This window comes from Pyxicephalus adspersus, chromosome 2, assembly GCF_032062135.1.
Source record: "Pyxicephalus adspersus chromosome 2, UCB_Pads_2.0, whole genome shotgun sequence".
Taxonomy (NCBI): domain Eukaryota; kingdom Metazoa; phylum Chordata; class Amphibia; order Anura; family Pyxicephalidae; genus Pyxicephalus; species Pyxicephalus adspersus.
Window position 1 is genome coordinate 103,605,711 of NC_092859.1, and position 20,269 is coordinate 103,625,979.

The window sequence follows — 20,269 nt, forward strand, 5'->3', positions numbered from 1 at the left end:
TGCCTTGAAAAACTGCTGTCCTACTAAGACTAACATTTAGCTAACCCAACATTTGGAAGATTCTCTCTGTGAAAAGAACCAAGCGACTTTGAAGCTCCCCTACAAGAGACAGACTATCAAGATCAAGCACCTAGTTTTGTCTATGACCGATTAAGTCAGAGTCCTGTTGTCCAAGGAAATCAAGTCAGCCTGTAACTGAAGTTCAGGAACTTTCTAGTAAGTCCTTCTTGGATAGTATGTATGCATAGCTGTAGAACTGTATGTATGTGTAAGAGGTTGGTTTCTTGGACTTTACTGCAAGAACTTGATTAACAGAAAAACAATTCCAGTAAAATAATCTGCTGCTCAAGTTGTTCTCACCTTGTTTTTGTAGTCTTAATGAATGATCACGGGACTGGGCTTCATACCTTAGATCTTCACTCTTCAACTAAGAAGAGACTATATTCATTTTCTGAACTCCAGAATTTGCTCCCTCAGAAGAAAAAAAAAAGCTCTAGCACATTAGCCATCTAGTAGGGCAACGTAACTCTTCCAAGACTTATCCCTCCCCCCTTACCTGGGATCTCACAAAATGTAGCATCAGTCTTATCAATACAGCAAACTGGTTCACTATTTTAAGATAAAATGTGCAAGCCACTTCTGTAGCAGCCATGAGGATCTTTTAGGTCTCTTGCTTTCTATGGCAAAGCTCTGACCTTCACGAATTCATAGGCTTAAGTTTGTTTTTAAAGACACCCAAGTTGCTGACTGTGTCCTGACTAGGATGAGCAGTGACTGCAATGCGTGTGGCTCCATTAGAGTGGTTTCTGCTTATCAGGGTAAAAAGTTAAATACTTAAAAACATTAGGTATACAAATTAAAACACAACAGTACAACAGGATTCGGAATAGTCAGGAAAAAGTACTGACAATGCATTTTAATGTACAGTTTAAGTGCCGAAGTTATGTCTCAACGTTTTGTAAAATGTATGAAAGGACTAACCTGATAAAACGGACATAATTGTGGTTTATTAACATGAATTAAAATGCCCAACCAGTGCTGCAATGTGACAGTATATTACAAAAAAAAAAAGATAAATGTCATATACTGTACTACTTCCACAAGGATCATACATAAAAAAAACAAACTATGTACAATGTTTTATCAAATGAAGTGGAAGCTGAAAGCAATTTACAGGCAAATACAGTATTTACAAAACTTCTAAAGAAGTCAAATTGTTAAAACAGAACTATACATTAAATTACAATTGTGTAAATAAGCAAAAAGGTAGCAATGTAACATTGACACTGGCGTGTTATCTATACTCGCACACAGCACAGAAAGAAATAAAACGCGTTAGTGCTCTTACCTGTGTATTTAAATCACATGTATAAAAACGTACAATACAAAACATTCACTAAATGAATTGAACTTCGACAAGTGATGTTGTGCAGCATAAACTACACTGCATTCAAACAGAACTGGAATGTATACGTAATCTAAAGACCCCATACTGGCTTAAAAGCACAGATAACAAATATAAAAATAAAATGAAAGCACACTGGTAACTGAATTTTTACAAATTTCCATATACAGGCTTTAAAAAGTACCTTTATAAGGTACATATAAAATGTACAGTTTATTTTACACATTTTAAAAATGTTTATGCACACAAAGCCAAATCTAATGCCAGCCTGAGCCATGGTAGTTATTTTGGAAAGTTGGTGGCACCTGTGGTCTGTGAATAGGTATCTGGCCTGGCACTGTAGAAGCCTGCTGTGGTCCTTGCACCCCATGGGGGAGATTTACAGAGCCAGGATGGGGACAGAACCCTGCAGCTGATGCAATACTGTTTGGTCCTTGTGGCTGAATATGAGTCCCCTGACTTGGAATTGGGTGGTGAGGTCCAGCTGAAGAAGACTGGTGTTGTGGCACAGGTCCCACTGTGTTGTGAACAGGAGCTTGGGCAGAGTATGAAGCTACACTGGTATGAGCTCCTGAAGGAAAAAGTGGAGGTCCTTGGTGAGTCTGTAAGTGCAATCCTTGTGCTGATGCTGAATGGTGTCCAGACCCACCTAAAACATTAGTGGATTGAGGTGGTGGTGGCGGGGGAGGAGGAGGGGGAGGAGGAGCTGAATTTAAAACATGCTGGTGTTGCACAGACAGGCCTTGATGTCCTGCTGTTACATGTTGCATGTGAGAGTGATGGGGACCTGGAGGAGGAGGGGGAGGTGGTGGCAAATGATGTCCTGTTGTCTGTGAATGAATAATGGTGCCACTAGCGACTGAGACCGCATGAACTGCACCTGCTACATGGGGCTGAGGGCATCCTGGTGGAGGAGGCGGTGGTGGTGGAGGGACATTTGATGATGTGCTCTGAAGATGGACAGCAGAGTTTTGTGTGGGCAAATAATGTGCCGAATTGGCATGATGTCCTTGTACTGCTGGTTGCCCAGTGGTGGTTGGATGCCCCTGGTTTGGACAAGATGTAAACACAGTTTGCTGGGGAATACTTCCTTTGATTTGACTGTAGTTCTGAAAAGATGCAGAGGGTTGCTGGTTTTGATAAAAGTTTGTTGTTGGTGGGGGAGGAGGGGGAGGTGGTGCAGAGCTGTTTACAGTCTGTTGATTAAAAGCAGTATAGACAGTTGTACACTGTCCTGTCTGTGCCTGGGAGAACAACTGTCCACCTGCTTGCTGGGGAGTTGAAGCTTGAAGGTTTTGTGAAACAGGATAAAAGTTAACATGATTTTCTCGTTGCGGTGTCCCCGTCTGATGTGGTGAAGGGTGATGGGGCCTAAATGGTGACCCTAACTGTTGAGAGTGAGGCTTTGGTGAAAGGTAACCATGTTGTACAGGTGTGTGTGGTGTTGAAGCCTTTGGCGACTGCTCCAGATGGGGGGAAGAAGGACAATGCAGCTTTAAAGGTGTAGAAGGCAGCTTCTGTGAATGAGGTTGAGTAACATGAGACTTTGAAAGTGACTGTTGCACTTGCATGTCGGATTTGAAGGGGCTTGATGTTTCCGCCAAAGATGCATTTACAGTTGTATCCTGGGAAAGATCAGTCTTTAGAGAAACCTTAGGTCCCGTAGAACAAGGCTGTAGCTAAAAGAACAAAAACAAAAAAACAAATCAGGGCATTGGGTTTGTGGGGTTCTAGTCTTTTTTTTTTTTTTTTTTAACATATGATGCCAATAAAATAAAGTAAAAAAAAATCTATTAGTGACTTAGAAGCATTTTTGGTCAATGCAAATTAAATCCATTCTTTTCTTTAAAGTTCAGATAGGTATTTTTTGTCTGCCAAACGCCCCTATTTAATACTGCTATATACCTGCACCATGCATTAAGAAACTTTGACATCTTACCGTATTCTGTCTGGAGGGACTGCTGCAATTCTTCTGTGTTGTATCAGGAGATTGGGTTTCTTTTGAACTCTCACCATTTTCCACATCAACCTCTAAAAGTCAATGAATGCAAAAACATTATAAATGAGATTCCTTAAGCATTTTCGACAAGGTATATTACAATTATTGCAAAACAGGTTTAACAATATGTAATGACACTGCTGTAGTCTGCCAGTATACAGAACTCCAATCATTATTATTGCAAATTTGAAAAGGCTAGGACTAAAATATATAACATATAAACAAATAGAAATTGGATATCTGGGGGGTTGGGGCCCACCATTCTCCTTCTGTTGATACTCTTCTGGTTGATCTTTGGCCATGCAAGGATGGCATTCATTCATCCTGGCAAGAGGAATGCGCATGTACAGCTCAGCTTTGATCGCAGAAACCTAGAGCGATCAGGCAGGTAAGACGCATTATTCCAGAAGGGACATTGCCTGGGGCAGTTAACTGCATGGTTCAAAAACACCCATCTCCACCAAGGCCAATTTTTTTTTTTTTTTTTGTTTCCCTGTTCAGATGTTTTCAAGTGAGCACAGGAAGTTTTTTTCACCGAATACCTTTCACAGTAAATTAGCCCACGGACAACAAAACACATTTTCCTTACCGCCATCCTTATCCTTTCTGTGGTCGCTAAGTAGCAAGGCTCTGTGATAGCTTCTTTCTCTAACTTGTTCCACAGAGGTTGATGAAGTCCTTGGAAAGAAACCAAAGTAGAGCATAAGATAAAACAAATCTACTGCAATTGGTACCTAGTAGCAAATTGAAAACAAACAACCTTAATTGTGTATACTTGAAATGAGGCAACAAAATCACCTCACAACTCATTGTAACAGCTCTGTGATGCACAGAAATAAAATCTGCTTTACTAATACAAAGATCGTTGTTTTTTTAGACAGATAGGTGTCGTTTGTTTTTCTTAACTTTATATCAAAGGTTTTAGTGTTATAATCCTATTTAAAATGTGTTAAATGATAAAACTCAAGTGTGTGCATACAATTTTAATATGAATAAGGCCCAGGCAATTCGGATAAGGATGATCATGGTTGCAGTTACCTACTATGACAAGCAGCCAGCTAGGTTAACAACTGCTTTTAGGAAATATCGGTCGCATGTACGCTAGCTTTTGGCCTCTGTGTAAAGAATTGCTTTTCAATTGGGGTGAATTCACGTGCTTGCACCATTGTGTGTAGGTAAGGAAAAGTTGGAAAGGGATAGACTATATTTTATGGGGAATAGGGTGGAGTATGTAGGTTTCCTTTATTATGTAAAGTAAGCAGTTTGTACTTTTAAACATTGTGTGGTATCCTGAAGGATATATTACCATTTACACAGTTGCGATTAGATGTGCATTGTACTATGTGCTGCTGTGTGGTGGGAACAGGCAGCATAATTATTTGAATGGGACACCTGCCACACAGTAACATAAAACGAAATGCATGTACTTCTCTTTATATACATTCTCCTGTTAATGAACAGTACATATAATATCATGCATTGCATGGTGGCCGACAGGGTGCTTTGTGGTGTTAACAGCCTGGAAGTCCACTTAACTTTTACTAAGAATATAATTATATTAGTAAGTTGAATATGTTAACAATGAGGTTCTGTGAAAAATGACTATTCAGCGTGACAAGCAGAGCCACACAGTTCTTTAAGTAGCAGAAAGTTACCATCTAATTTGGTATACATAATTAATACATGTTTAAATCGGTATCATATCAAACTCAGTATACACACAACACTAGCATACAGGAAAAATAGATAAAAGTTCTGTCAAAACACTTGTGTTACTTTACTTACCACTGCACCTCTGGATCACTTTTATCACTTGAGGTGGCATCCATTGCTGGAGAACTATGGTCCGTCTCCTCTGTGGAAATAATTTGGGCTTCAGTTGGCAGTGGTGCAGTCACATTAGCTACGCTCTCATTTGGCTCCACACTCTCCATACTGTTGCTGCAATTTTCACCAACACAGTTACTGATAATATTTCCACAGTCAGGATGTGGGGAAAGTGTGACAAAAGTTTCAGGTTTAGAGCCACTCTTTCTTGCTTCACGTTGTCTTTTTCGGTACTCTAGCAAGGATACCTGTATATAAAATGAAATCATAAAACTTTATTTAACAGGGCACAAAAAGAAACTTAATATGTCTATTCAGATTACAGTGAGATTTGTCTGCATATCTTTCCTATTTTGGAATTTTTCGTGGAATGTAATGCTTTCAGAGTAAGAGTAAGTAGACTGTTATTGCTGCATTTTCTGAGGACAGAGGCAGTGATCTAGTACTAATTCTTTGGTGTTCTATGTTGCAATGTGCCTACTTTCTGTACCTTTGTGAACAATCTGTTTGTTTCACCATGTGACTCAGTTTCCCCGAAAAAAAGAGGTTCTGGAAATCATTTACTTGTCAACTAATGAATATGCTTGCTATGTTTTTGGTCCATCATTTCACTACAACAATCGTAACAAATATGGCCATGATGGACAACAATCTTAACAGGTCTGTTAACATTTGAAGAAAAACTTAGTGCAGCATATTCATTTATTCTTTTAGCAACGTTATTTGGCTCTTGGCTTTTGGCTGTGCCTTTTACAAACTTCAATTCTGTACTATGTAAGATTACTGACAATAATAAATTCTCTTCAAGGAAGTAGGTGTAAAATATGTTGGGCAAAATTCTGTGATAAAACAGCAGAATACAAAACTTTTGGTGGTACTGGTTCTATAAAATCTTCCTGTAAAACAAGATGAAATTATGGAGTTTTTAATTAAATCCACATCTGTGAATTTACAGTGAGCTAGGTTATGCCACTATTTACATACCACTAATACAGAGGCAGTGCCACTTACCAGATTTGAATGGTAAATTGCAGAAAAGCAGAACTAGAAAAATTATAATAGGATATTTAAAATACAGGTTGCCATTAATCTCATAAGCTAATAGAAATATGAAGTATTTTTCCCCGTTTGCATTAAAAAAAAATCTGAACAAACTTGCCTTTTTCTTTTGTGGAGGGTTTAAAGGCGTTCCATTTCCATCTAGGACACCATCACTACTAAGTGCTCTACCAAATCCACTCAGAAGTCCTTCATCTGAAGAGCAATACATGGAACCATCCATAAATATGGTTCGGGCATCCTCTTGAATCAGGCACTTAGAGTCGTTCATTCGGAATCCGCCACCAACCTCCAACTGGTGGGATGGGGTCAAGTCTCTTAAGTTAGAATTAACTGAAGAAAAGTTCACCCCTGTCCTTTCAGGGCTTTTTATCCAAGGAGGAAAGACAGTGCCCCGTCCACAATGAGCAGTTTCCTGCTGGCTGTTTGATTCAGTCCTATCCCGGGACAAGGGCTCCATGTTTTTTTGCAGTGCAGCATGTTCGTTCAGTTCAAGCCCTAAATGATGATCTGGTGAAGACTCGCTTTCTGATGGGCACGGTCTGTTTAAATCTGTCCTACTCCGTGGGCTAGAGTAACCGATAGTCTTTATTTCCTGCACTCCCATTTCAGTTAGGTTAGAATTTCTGAAGGAGTTCATTGCCAAAGCCGATGCTGCCCGTTCATTGGCCTGTTTATAATAATAATAATAATGGAGGAAAAAAAAAAAAAAAGCAATGAGGAATAAATTCTAAAGAAATCCACTTCTGGAATCTGTTAAAGCTTTGTTATTGCCATATTTGTTAAACCTTTTCTTGTACATTACTTTCTCCTATTGGAATATTTTATTTGACAGCTTACTTCTTCTAGTCTCTGTTGGTTATTTCTATCTTTTCAGTTTAATAACTATTTCTTAAAAGCAGAAACATTTTGATCTTTATCAATTGTTTATTTTTCTGTAACCCACAGCAGATTTTAGTTTTAGCTCAGCAAATAGATATTAACCTCCTGGGCGGTAACCCCGAGTAGAAAAAAAGATGCTAAAAGCGGTAACCCCAAGTCACACTCGGGGTAGGTAAACCTATAGGAAACAATAGCAAATCGCTAGTTACACGTTCCACCAGCGTCCTGCATTATCCTTCTCTGCGATGTCCGTCTTCCTTTGCACTCTGATGAGTTGCCGGGGAGTTACCGGTGACGTCGGTGCGTGCGGACTAATATCCAAGCCTGCCAGCGGGGCGGGGCGGGAAATTAAAATCCATTTGTATTGCATTCAATACAAATTCAATTTTTTTTAATTAATTTAATTTATTATTTTGACATGATATTGTGTTTCAAACTTTATTATACTCATACTATTATATCATACTGAATAAATTTTCGTGAAAAACAATGTACCGCTCTTAGATATATAAAACCGGACAGAAATGAACCGCCCAAGAGGTAATAGAAACCATTTTCTGGATGGTCAATATGGTATATTGCATACAACGCTATTAAGTAAAACCCCCAAATACGCCTGCTGTGGCAAGCAAACTTCATGCTGTCAGTTGGACCAATAACTTTTTAACGCACCTACTAATTATCAGTTTGTATGAGCTAGTAGTTGAAAATACAAAATATTATTTCTATCTAAACAGACAGCAAAGAAAACTTGCATTAAGCAGTCTGTAAACTTCACAGTGTTATCATGACTAGTATTACACATTTTTTTAAATGCATTAAAAACCACAGACAGTTATTAGGTTCTTAGGTTATTAGGTGTGTTTGCCCCAGACACATTAACAAAATAATACACAAAGAGATGTTTAATACATTATCTTCCAACAAAATCAACACTATTAAGAAGCAATGTTGCCCTTTCTAGAGACTTATCAAAAGGCAGACTAGGGTTGTCAAAATACATTACCTCTTGGCCACCAGATCTTCTGTTGAGCTCAGGAGAACTTTCCGGTGAAGAAATGCTCTAAAATAATAGGTGAAAAAGGAAAAAATAAATATCTCACTCTAAAAACACCCTACCAAAAACAGTAAAACCACAGTGCTACATTATCTGTGTGTCACAATAAATTTTGAGTATTTATTATAACAAAAAAACAAACTATATTTGGACAGTATTTATGTAAAAAAATGTACTAACACAGCATCTTCTGCATGAGCAACACACATATGCTAAGCTGCTTGATTAAAGCGGACCTATCACCAAAATTTTTACTTTACATAAAAGGCTGGACAATCCTTTTATATAGCGTAAAAATTATTTTTTTTTAATAAACCATTTTTTTTTTTAAGACCCTCCACCCCTCTTCTGTCTTTAATGCCATGGCAATAAAGACAGAATGGGAGAGCAGAGCCTCCTGGGATACCCACATCTTGCATTCAAAAAGGCTTCTGGCACTTTCCTACATGGGGAAAAAATTGCCGATCTCACGCATGTGCAGTAGGGTTCGGCACTTTTTTCTTCCTACATTTACAACCGATACGTCACCCGATCTCGCGCACGCGCAGTGCGAGGTTAGGTGACTTAGGCAGAAGCCGTAAGACTAAGAAAAAAAATAATGGTGGCACCCGGCGCTTCCTCTGTGCCGGGACGAAACTGGATTCCAGAACGGCGCGGGACCCAATCCAGGAAAGCTCCGGAGGGATCGAGGGATCTGCGGAAGATAAGGTAAGTGAGGTTTTTTGTTTGTTTTTTTTTTCAGTTTAGTTCCGCTTTAAACACCAGTTGATGTAGCCTGTCAAATTTACAGAAATGTTTAATAAAACTATCCAGTATAAATGTAAAATGTTATTGACATTCACCAAAACATTTTCAATTTTTTACTGAACAATGATCCCCTGCACTAAAGCAAAAAGAAACCAGGAAACGCTGTTGCATTAGCTGCCTTTTAATTATTAGCAAGGTTTTGTTAAAACACAAACAAGTGAAAAACAAAATTGTTTATAGCGAACCAGGAGGAGAAAATACGGGGTTCATGGTTCATTAGAAGCTGCTTACCTCAAAATGTAAGTGATTTCCACGGACACAGGGTGTTAAAGGAGTAACTGGTGAATACATCTGCTTGTAACTGTTACGACAAGTTTCATCCTCTACCTTAATCCTGGGAGGAGTAGTAAAGAGAGATACATCTGTAGAAGGCATATCTATACGTGTTGGTGTTGCATAAGGAGAAGCAGTAGGTGTAGAATTTTCTGAATACGAACAGTCCAACAAGTGATACAATCTCCTTTTTTTCAATGGGGTTGTTAGGTCTGTATTTTATAAGAAAAAAAGATTATTAAAGAAATCGTATCAGGACAAATAATTCAAAAAGATGCCACAACTGCACATCGATTAAAAATACAACTGTTCTTTGAGATATATGGTAGCTATTACCAGAAGAAAAAAAATTTACACTTAGTGCAACGCAGACATAAATACATACATATGCACCCTCATCTCACCTGTCAATGGACAACTGCCATTCATGACTAAGTGGCACTTATTTTCAGCAAATGTAGTGGGGCTTTGAGATCGATCCTGAGCAGGGGAATCAAATGGATTCAAAGGTGCAGAATATTCTTCCTCCAAAGCTTGTTTCAGCCATCGCTAAAATATCAAAAAATAAATAAATAATTCACATATTCCTGTTGCTTAACATTCCACAACATATTCAGAAAAGTAATTTGTACATATATGCTATATGTTGAAGTACTGCTGATGCAGCATTTTTTTCTGAAGGTACTTTCTAGGTCAGGGGTCGGCAAACTCTGGCCTTTAGGGCAGATACGGCGTAGCCGGTAGTTTGTTCTGGCCTAACGCCCCCTGGCCCATCTGGCCTAATGCCGGCTGGCAACCCGCCGCTCTGAATGCAGCGGTCAGGGGGCATTAGGAACTACCGGAGCCGCCTCCTTGCTGTGGCTTCTCCATTTACTGCGGCCGGCATTGATACTTCCGCCGATGCAGTAAATAGGGAATGCTCCCTGATGGGAAATCCCTCTGCTTCGCAATGCATACGGAGGAGAGGGATTTCACTTCAGGGGGAGTTTCCTGGTGGTGGGTGGGGCCATTAGGGCGGGACTCGCTTAGTACCGGCTTAGTCTGCTCTCGCCCACCCCTGGAATGGCCTAGTGGCCATAAAAGTTTGCCGACCCCTGGCCTAGGTCTTCAGGGAAGTAATAGTGGGAAAGGGAGCCACGATCAGCCTTTCTTAAAAATGCATTTCTGAGCTACTGATCTAGTACAAGCTTTAAAAGTAAAAATCTGAAAACTTGCTCTGGGTCAAGGATTACAAGTAAAAGACGACAGCCAGAATGATAGCCAGGTAACACAACAAGATGTTAGCAAAAACAGTAGTCTTGTTTCTATGACAGATTTGGTTTTACTACTTGTCACAGCCACAATCCATTATGGATACTACAGCTTTTCTAAATTTCATTGGTGGTGTGCTTTGTAGTACACACAAATGTCATAACTACACATAGTATAGATAAAGTCTTTATGTAATACAGAATTAATCATGTTTACCCTGAACATTCCTTGGAGAAAATATATTACTTTTGCATCCTAGGGTGACGACAAAGCAGTCCCCAACTAAATTTGAGCTGGACATGAGGGATTTATCTAATTTCCCCACGATCTACCAACTAATATCCAACCACATCTTTCTTTTACTGCCCAAATCTATCTCTCTGTAGACCTGAAAGGAATTACATTGTGATTCAGTGGGTATAATTTATTAAAGCTCCAGACTGGAAAGAATAGCCTATCAAGGGAGAACCTAGGTGTTTCAGTAAACAGGGAATGGATTTCCTAAAAAGCATTTGCTATTAAATTGGCAAGAGTTTTTAATCCTGGACTAGATCAAATACAAAACAGCTATAAGTACCTTTTTGCAGTAACCTAGGACCGTCTCCTCATCTTTTTGTTTCTTCTTTTTCTCAGACAGGAATGGTGAGGTGAATCGTATATAGTGCTTTGGAGTGGTATACACATGTGGACTGTAGACAAGACCTGGTAAAGAATTTAACTGTGTTGCCAGAACTTCGGGGTCTGTGGTTATCCGCAAAGGCCTTTCCAAAAAAGTCTCCCCATGTTTACCAGACTTTTCATGCTTTTCACTTAACCATTCATTAACCAAGTGCTAAAATGAAAAACAAAAGTTCAGTTTTCAGTCCATTCAACATTTACCATTGCAGACAGGCTATACCAGACACTGACAAATCCTGGTCACCACATTAAATTTACTGCAATGTTTTTTGTTCTTTTTTTGAATCTGTCTTGGATTACGAGAAAGCAGCCCACTATTTGTTTTATCCTGTGAAGGCAAAGGATGTTCTAACTAAAATATATTTCAAAGTGCACAAAAAAATTCTTTAAAATATAAACTCTTAAGCAGACTAAAGCATTCATTTTCAAATTAAAGTGTTTAGGAAAAATATTTTGTGGTTCAACAACACAATTTACTTTTAATATAATCTAAATGTGTTTGAATCTAGTCAACAAGACAATCAAGTGTTCTCAGGGGGTAGAGCAGGGAATGCCTATATGAAAAGGACTGCTGCTATATTTTAGAGGCTAAGTGATACAGGCTAAAGTCAGTAAAAATTTCAACACAAAATTCTAAGTAGTAAAAAAAATGTCTATAGTCGTAATATACTATAGATCGACTAAGGACAGAACTGCCCTGTTTAGGCTAATAAATTAGGAATTTGAAAGATTTCTTCATGTTTATGAAGATGTTTTCTATGTTTAGAAAATTTTCATGAACCACTATGAACGCCATGTACTCTAACACAAGCAACAAAAGCATGCCAACAACCTGTTTTTTGGAAACATGCCTGTTTGCATATTGTTATCTGAAGATAAAATTTCTGAGGTACATTTAACCAAAGCAGAAACCAGAGCATCTCATGAACTTCCAGTTAAAAGGGACTGAAAGGGGAAACACTTCCTTGTAAGCCATAGTATTTGCAACAGACACCTCATCCTAGAAAAAGGCATGATTACCCTACATGAAAACATTTCCAATTGAAGGAGAAGCTTTCACTGAATCCTAAGGGCAACACTATATAGATAAAGGGGGCTTCAGGTGGATGCAAAGACCCACATTAAAAAATATTTACATTGGGGAAAAAAAAGGAGGCAGGGGTGCCAGGGAAATGCCAAATGGGATAATCCATTCATAGTAGAAGAGACTTGTGTGAAGACAGCATTTACAGGAACCCTTGGCACCAGGAAAGGCTGGGAGAAAGACATGTTGCTCCCTTACAGTCACTGACAAAAGTCACTTTAGTTGCCATCATATTATTGCACTTTGCTCCATAGGCCGACCACAAGGATACGCTGCTCTTTGACCCAACTGTCCTTTTTATGCTTTCTTATTCTTTAATTATCAATTTTGTTCTACAAAAATAGCTTCAAATGGCTCTGTGTTAAAGTGAACTGTTTTTTTTTTTTTAATCCTGCAAGACAAACTCTAAAATGTTTTATATTAGATGGTATGCCTTTAACTGCAATGCTGTTTTGATATTATGGTTGTGTTGCGAGGCTAATGCAGACTAACTAATACTCAGAGCCCACAGATTCCAAAATTATGCCAATAGCAGGACATATTGGATCCAAAGACCAGTATGTATAACGATGAGTGGGCAAAGCAGGGATGTGAATGTCAAAAACATTTTTAGCATACTGTTGGACTAGCGTGAAATAATGAAAGGGGAACTAGCTATTAACCAGTGTGTGATTTTGTGCAAAATAAACTGTTGCTTTGGTGGGGCAGGTTGGTGACAATAAAGGATGCCCATACGGTTCTAAGGCAGTATCCCTTCCTTAGTACCTCAAAAAGTTAGAAGCTAGTTTAATAGATGTGTGCTTGAAAACAAAGAAAAGAAAAGAAAAGCAAAAATTTTAGCTTGTGGCAATTTGGGATGAATAGCTTACCAGGAAAACATACCTTTTTTGTTTTGGGGTATTTAGATTGGCATTTGTTTTGTGCAACCGAATCAGTATCTGTAACCTCATCAGTCTCTACAGTTGTAGCCACTGCAGTAATAGCAGAATTCTCACTAACAGGTTCTTCTACAAGTGTATTAGTCTCTGTTTCCACCTGCTGTGGTGTGACCTCAATATCTGGGGAGGATGGCTGGACATCCGAACAGGTGCTTATAGTTCGGTGCCGTCGGCGTTGCTGCCCAATGTGAGTTCTACTTCTTGTAAAACTTTTCCTTTGCTTCGTTTTGTTTATTTTAGCAGGAGTAGGCTTGCTGACAGGTTCTTCTTTCACTGGTTCCTAGCAGATACAAGAAAACATATGCTACATTATATATTACATTTTTTATATCAACATTTTTACTCTCCCAAGCATTCATAGAGTAAATGACCTTAGAAGTTTATGAGCAAGTCTATTAGTAAAACTAAGGGGCAAGAAAATATACCATACCCTTAGAAAATAGTTTTGGGGTTTACTTTCTGTTGGTAGGTTGAACAGTTTGTCTACCTGACTTCACAGAGGTTTTGTATGTTCTAAATACACACACATTAGGCTAGTTTTTGGCATATATGCAGTGCTGCAAAATTGACAACAAATCTTTGTTATGTATTGGTATTGTATGCTGTAAAATGTCATCACACTGCCTTATATACTTAATTATGCCCTGCTGTTGTATTTGTAGCCATATCTGAGCAAAACTTTGTGTTATAAAACACTATCTGCAGGGCATGCATCTGTGTGGGTGTGCTTATTCTTCGTTCTTCAAACGCCATTCTTCTACATTCTTGTAAATGAAGCAAAGGTTTGGTGCAAATTTATTTGACATTATGTCTTCTGCACCACGCAGTCCATGTCATCCATTACTGCAAGGTGACAAGCAACAGTAAATACAGCAACCCTTGTCCTATACAATAAAATATAAAGTCTTTACTCCATGTAGCGAAAACGTATCAGTTTGGCATTGTCCCAAAAGCTTCAGGAATTAAAAAATAAACAATATATGTGATCTGATCGAAGGGTATAAAACCAAAATAGGGACTCAGAGCAAAACATTAAGAGTTTGGTTAAGTGGCACCAGAGACGTGGTAAAACCAATGATGTATAATTTAACCCCAGGATATCACTTACTACACCAGAAGGTGTGAGTAGTAAAGTGACCTGAAGCCTGCCAATATATGTCACATTATCATACATTATGTATGCACGCTTGTCATCAGTAGCCTCTATAGCACAGTGCTGCAGAATATGTTGTTGCTTTATAAATAAAAGTTAATAACTGACATCTATAAAGCCATCCAAAACTGGAAAGAAAAGGAAAATAACTGGACAAAGGCCATTTAAAGCAAAGTAACACATAAGGGCCGAAGCCATCATTAAAATAAGCCCCAACCATCCAGTTTAAAACGTTATGGTGCATGAGGCAGATTAATCACATTGCAAAGATGTATGAAACAATCTTTAACCAAAGAATATTGACTACTTATTAGGCAACATATGCTTGTTCTCATATTGTGAACCAACATGTCTGACAGACCACCAATAATATAGGAAACTATATTACAGACTATGCTGCACAAGCAATTTAGAGAATGTAATTTAAATATATGGCCTAAACCTGCCAGTTACCAATGTCACAATGTTGGAAACAGTGTTTAAACCTCATTTATACTGAACCTTCTGATGCTTATACAACATATTTACAAAAAGAATATATGTAAGATGATTTCCTTGAAAATATATTGGGTCTGATCACATTAGATTAGGCTCAATTACCTGAGGGAGCTCACATTCAGTGACAATCTGAAGGTCCTTGGTGTCAGGTTTGATGTCAGTTTTAGCTGTACTGATTCTCTCTAATGCCTGCTCTCTTCTTTTTTCCCGCTTTTCTAATCTTGCAAAAGCTTGAAGTATCGCTTCCATTTTTCTTTCCTCTCTTGTCTAAGGAGGAAAGCACACAAAATTGTATGTGTATTATCACAACAAACAATTATTTTTTCACACAACAATAATCTTTTATGTGTCATCATAAAAGCAGTACATTTAGCAGCAGCAAAGGTACATCAGGAAAAAAATATTTTAACTGTGGATGCAAAGAAAACACCAATAACCGAAAACAATAAAAATACTGCAAGGGTAATTAATATAGTTTATCTTTATTTAAAATTGTACATCTAGATATATTCCACAGCAAGGAAACTATCTGTTTGCAATATTAAAGTGTTGGAAGCAGGAAGAATGGACAAGCATAAGGATGTGGCCAAATTGTAATGGCTAGAAAAATGGGTCAACAGCAGGTTTTGTGGGGTGTTCCCCATACACAATGGTTAGTAACTAACAAACGGAAGAAGCGGCATCCTGTCTGCTTTATTCCCAAAGTAGAGCTACTGTAGTACAAATTGTTTGAAAAACTTCAATCTTGGCTATATGAGAATAAGCGTCAGCACCATATGCAGCAATCTGAGATGCACTATGTGTTCTTTTTAGAAGCAGACCACAGGGGTTGTAAATGCTCTCCTCTGCCAAAATCACCTATAATGGGCATGTAAGCTTCAGAACTATACCTAGGAACCGTAAAAGAGGGTTGCCTGGTATGATGCATAACATGTTTTTTTTTTATATATCATGTGAATAGTTAGGTGTATGTGGGTCATTTACCTGAGGAAAAGGTGGCAGCAGAATACACTATTAAATGAAGGAAGCCTGGTACAGGCAGCATCTGGTGCTAACTTCTTGACGCCAGATACCACAGGACATTTTTGCTCTTCATACTGTACTGTACACTTGCACAATCAGTTCACGATACCTAATTTTCATTCAACACTTGCATTTAGCCCTAATTTGCAACATTTAAAAAATTTCCCTTGTTAATTTTACTGGCCCAGTTTACTTGTACAGTTCATTCAAGGTGAGAAAAGTAAAAATCAGACCCTTTGCTATTGACAGGATTCCCACCTGGCCTTTGGAGTCGTTTGAAAATATTACTACATTGGCTTTTGCCACCATAGTATCTTTGTCTTCTGCCAGTAAGCTTACAGAACAAGCAGGCTTCAAACTAGTCTGGTCCAAGTTAACAATATCCAAACAGAAGTATGACAAAACAGCCTTAATTAGTGACCCCCTATTATGTACAATGCTCCTAATATACTCTTAAATTCTGATGTGATATTTGGTGCAACCACCCTGAAAATGTAGGTGTAAATAGTTAGTGTACATGTGTTTATGTAATTAGATCTACAACAGGAATTGCTATTAATTGTATTTCAATAAAATAAGAGAATAAATGTGTAAAAAAACTGTAAATATAAATGTGTAAAAAAAAAAAAAAAAAAAAAAACACACTTAAAGTGAGTGGTGGTACCCACTGGTGTTGCTACAAAAAACAGGTCATATAATTTAAATTGGGAACTGGATGGCTTCTGGGTATTCAATGTACAGGTTGGTTGGCAAGAACGGAGACGAGAAAGGAACAACTAGATGAAGATTCAGGGTTTGTTCAGACAAGAACAGATTGGTATTTTGTAGGCAAGCTCATTTATAAGAATTTCCTAGTATATACATAAGATTTTCCTGGACAATTGTTATACTCCATTTTTCTCCATGGATAAATGGTTTTATTCTGGCACCGAGGCTACAAGCAGGTGGTCAGAAATGATGTTCCTGTGCAAAATGACACTTCATGCTATATCACCTAACAGTTTCCTTAATAGCAGCGCCTTTCACAGAGATGAACAGAAACAGTCATTTGGGAAGGAATTCCTATCTAACTACCCAGAGTACAGAAATACTGAATATTCATCTCAACAAAACTTAATGCTGCAAACAAACTGGTTACTACTATGGGCTCCAGCAGCCATTTCTCACCAGATGCTGTATTTCTTGGAGGCCAAAAGTTCACGCATTGGGGATTGACACCATTAACACAGAGAATAAAATAGGACAGAGTCTCTAGTGGTGGTGTTACCAGGTTCACAAAAAAAGACAACAGTGTAAGTGTGAGGTGTATGTCACTAGCTCACCAATTTGTGAATGTTACAAGTGGAGATTAAACATGCCAAAGCTTATCATAGCTGTATGCAGTGGACTAGTTAAAAATGCATTCACACAAATACTTATCGATAAAGAGTATCTACAAGTCTTACACAGCAAATGAATGAAAGGTAAAAGAAGCTATGAAAATTTGTACAACTAAAAACGGCCATCAACAAATCCTTTTTCTGTTGTGGAGTTATGCTAAATATAAATGGACAAAACAAAGTGCTGCTGCAAAAATATCAAATAGAAAGAAAACAGAAGTACATGTTACAGGTTTCATTGACGTTTCAATATATCAGTTTCAGTGAAAATAACTTTTGGTATATTTTAAAGCAGAAATAACAAGAGCAAACCCAGCATGAGTTTGCTGCATTGGTACACAGATGAGCAGCAAGAAGCCATAAAAAGCAATACAAATATGCAAAAATGTTTTACAGTTACAACTCAACAAGTAAAAAAAAATAAAAAATTTTTAATTTAGAGAGCCAAATGAAATGAACGCACCAAGCAAGCTGGTTATTAGATATAAATGCACAAAGGAAGCAATTAATAAATGATTTTGGTCTAATGCCTAGGAGGAAGCAACAGTCAGCATGGGAAGAGCAGTTGTCACTCAGGCCAAGTGACATTATCTAGTGACTATCTTCCCGACTTACCATCTTCCTTTTCCTTTCTGCAATCTGTTCCTCAGATTCCATTTCTACTTCATTGCTAACAGGAGTTTTTTCTTCTATATCATCAATAAAATCTGGCTCCTGAAAGATGGAAATGACTGCTTTATAGAAGCTCTACTGCACTAATCATTAAAGGGATTCTAACACTGCAACTGACACGCAAGTCACGTCACTTAATGAAGTAATTTATGCTTCATAAAAGCCAGTTTTATTTGGAGCAAACTATCTTGATCTTCCAGGTAAAAAGTTGGAGCCTTGGATTGGCACTAATATTTATTTGTAAATGCATTTTTTTTATGAATATAAGGTTGCATATTCTGTATTAAAGCTGAACTCTAGGCATACAATAAAAAAGCAGCAACTAATGCAACTACGTATTTGTTTAAAATGTATATACCAGCTAATGTAAATACTAACATGTCCCTTGATTTCACCCTCTTAAAATCCCTGAGCACTAAAATCCACAGCACTCAGAATATGTAAGGGCAGAACTAGAAGCCAATCAGATATCTTGCAAATAACCTACAGTGCTGTGCAAATCTCAGAACTGGATGGAAACAAAAGCAATTCATAGCAGCCCACATGTGTATTTCAACTGTGTATTTAATGGTTTACCTGGAGCTCAGCTTTAAGAAATTCCACTCCTTTGAAGAGATTTAGCTAAAAATAAATAAAAAAAAGTGTACTTTTAGGCCATCCTAAAATTAAATTTTCCAGTCATTGCAATTTCATAAAAGAGGTTTATAAACCATCAAAGGGAGCTCTACACCATACTATTCTAGCCATAGGGTGGCCACCTCAGATAAGTTATAAGCAGGCACTGTCTGACCAGAGAGCTTTCTAGCCTTGAACATATTTACATCAGGTTGTCCAAGCACTGACTGATTATGACACAGAAGAAGAAAATCAAGGAGGCCACTTCTGATAGCAGCAATCTTAAGGGCAGCAATACTTTTTAGATCAATGTTTCCCCAACTAGCAGGCGTACATTAGATTTTACAAAATCCTGCATTGTGCAAAGTAAACCAAGATACTAAAAATGTGATGTAAATATATATTAAATAAACATCTGCTGCCAGGTGGATATAAACATATATTTAGTCCTTTGTCAGCTTCCCTGTGTTTTAGTTGTGAATGTAACAGATGCTTTCTGCAAACTATTTAGTGTTGGGTGTTAATGGCAACTTAAGGAGTTATACAAAATTGTTGTGATTTTTGAAAGGACAAATTCATAGTAAGGCTGTGCCTCCAGTGGAATTAAGCTTTCAGCATTGAAGGCAAGATTTTTGAAGCTTTAGCTTTTTTTTTTGCTTTTAGCTTTGCTGTAAATTTAAAGCAGCATGTTGCTTTGCCCTGTGTTACAGCCATACCAAACAAACAGTTCCCTGTGTTATGTATGATGTACTGAAATTAAAGTAAAGCAAAGTTGAAGCATGCTGCATTTTCCATGCCTGGCAGCCTGCAGCTTTCCTTAAAGCCAGTGGAGAGGAAGCCAGTGGGACTTGCTTATAGCTCTCTTATTTACTTTAAGGAAGTAGTTTAATATTCATAGTCTGAGCACAGGATCACTAATAAGTGAAATCTGTTTGCCATTTTTCTGAAAAATGGGGTCACCAAAAATAAACTACTTACATGTTTAAGGTAAGTTACCAAATAACAACAGAAGTAATTTAACATTTATAAAGAAATTTAGGTAGAAAGCTCCGGAACTCAAAGTACCCCCTTTACCACAAAGCTAAAGTTAAGAAACCATGTCTTAAAAGGCACTGAACTTCCAATAAAAAAAAAAAAAAAAAAATAATAACTTGATTTTTATGTTTTGGAAAAACATGAGAAAAATTAGAAATTCTATTAGGATTATATTGCTGCCTGGATCCCTGTTAGTCCCTAGTACACTGCATTGCCATTCATTGTTAAGGGCACCCCTAACACATCTGCCTAATGCACAGAGGCCAATGGTTAAAGGGGATCTTACTTAACATTATTTTAAATATAAAAAGCCTTTTCAGATTTAATACTAAGGTAGCCTTGGTAGACCCCCCCATAATTTTGTAGACCCCATACTAAACATTCTTCAGAATACAGGCTTTTTTGTTGTGCAATGCCAAATAAAGGGAGCAATACCCATTAGTCAGAACAGGACTATTTACTGAAACATACATCAGGTAATGGGTTTTTATGTAAGATCCCCCTTCATAAATGAAAACATTTGAAAGAGGATATGACCCCCTCCAAAAATACAAAAAATAATCACAATAAATAAAATCTACCTCTTACAGATGTATTACCCCATAGTCATTTTAATAGCCAATTGCCACATGCA

At 37.8% G+C, this 20,269-nt stretch overlaps 1 protein-coding gene across 12 annotated transcripts in view; it reads right to left on the reverse strand.

Moving 5' to 3' along the window:
• Positions 1–880: 880 nt before the first annotated feature.
• Positions 881–20,269, reverse strand: part of KMT2E (lysine methyltransferase 2E (inactive)) — a 45,523-nt gene continuing 26,134 nt past the window's right edge. For 7 of the 12 annotated variants that reach the window (XM_072401697.1, XM_072401693.1, XM_072401694.1 and 4 more), the window contains 13 exons: positions 18,562–18,606; positions 17,929–18,027; positions 15,014–15,178; positions 13,205–13,540; positions 11,138–11,392; positions 9,714–9,858; positions 9,268–9,521; positions 8,179–8,235; positions 6,391–6,960; positions 5,190–5,479; positions 3,994–4,082; positions 3,345–3,436; positions 881–3,084 (listed from right to left, as the gene is read on the reverse strand). In XM_072401697.1, coding sequence (XP_072257798.1) covers positions 1,663–3,084; positions 3,345–3,436; positions 3,994–4,082; positions 5,190–5,479; positions 6,391–6,960; positions 8,179–8,235; positions 9,268–9,521; positions 9,714–9,858; positions 11,138–11,392; positions 13,205–13,540; positions 15,014–15,178; positions 17,929–18,027; positions 18,562–18,606 — 3,819 coding nt within the window. In that variant the 3' untranslated portion in view covers positions 881–1,662. The remainder of the gene's footprint in view (positions 3,085–3,344; positions 3,437–3,993; positions 4,083–5,189; positions 5,480–6,390; positions 6,961–8,178; positions 8,236–9,267; positions 9,522–9,713; positions 9,859–11,137; positions 11,393–13,204; positions 13,541–15,013; positions 15,179–17,928; positions 18,028–18,561; positions 18,607–20,269) is intronic. The other 5 variants (XM_072401700.1, XM_072401699.1, XM_072401704.1 and 2 more) reach the window with 3 other exon arrangements.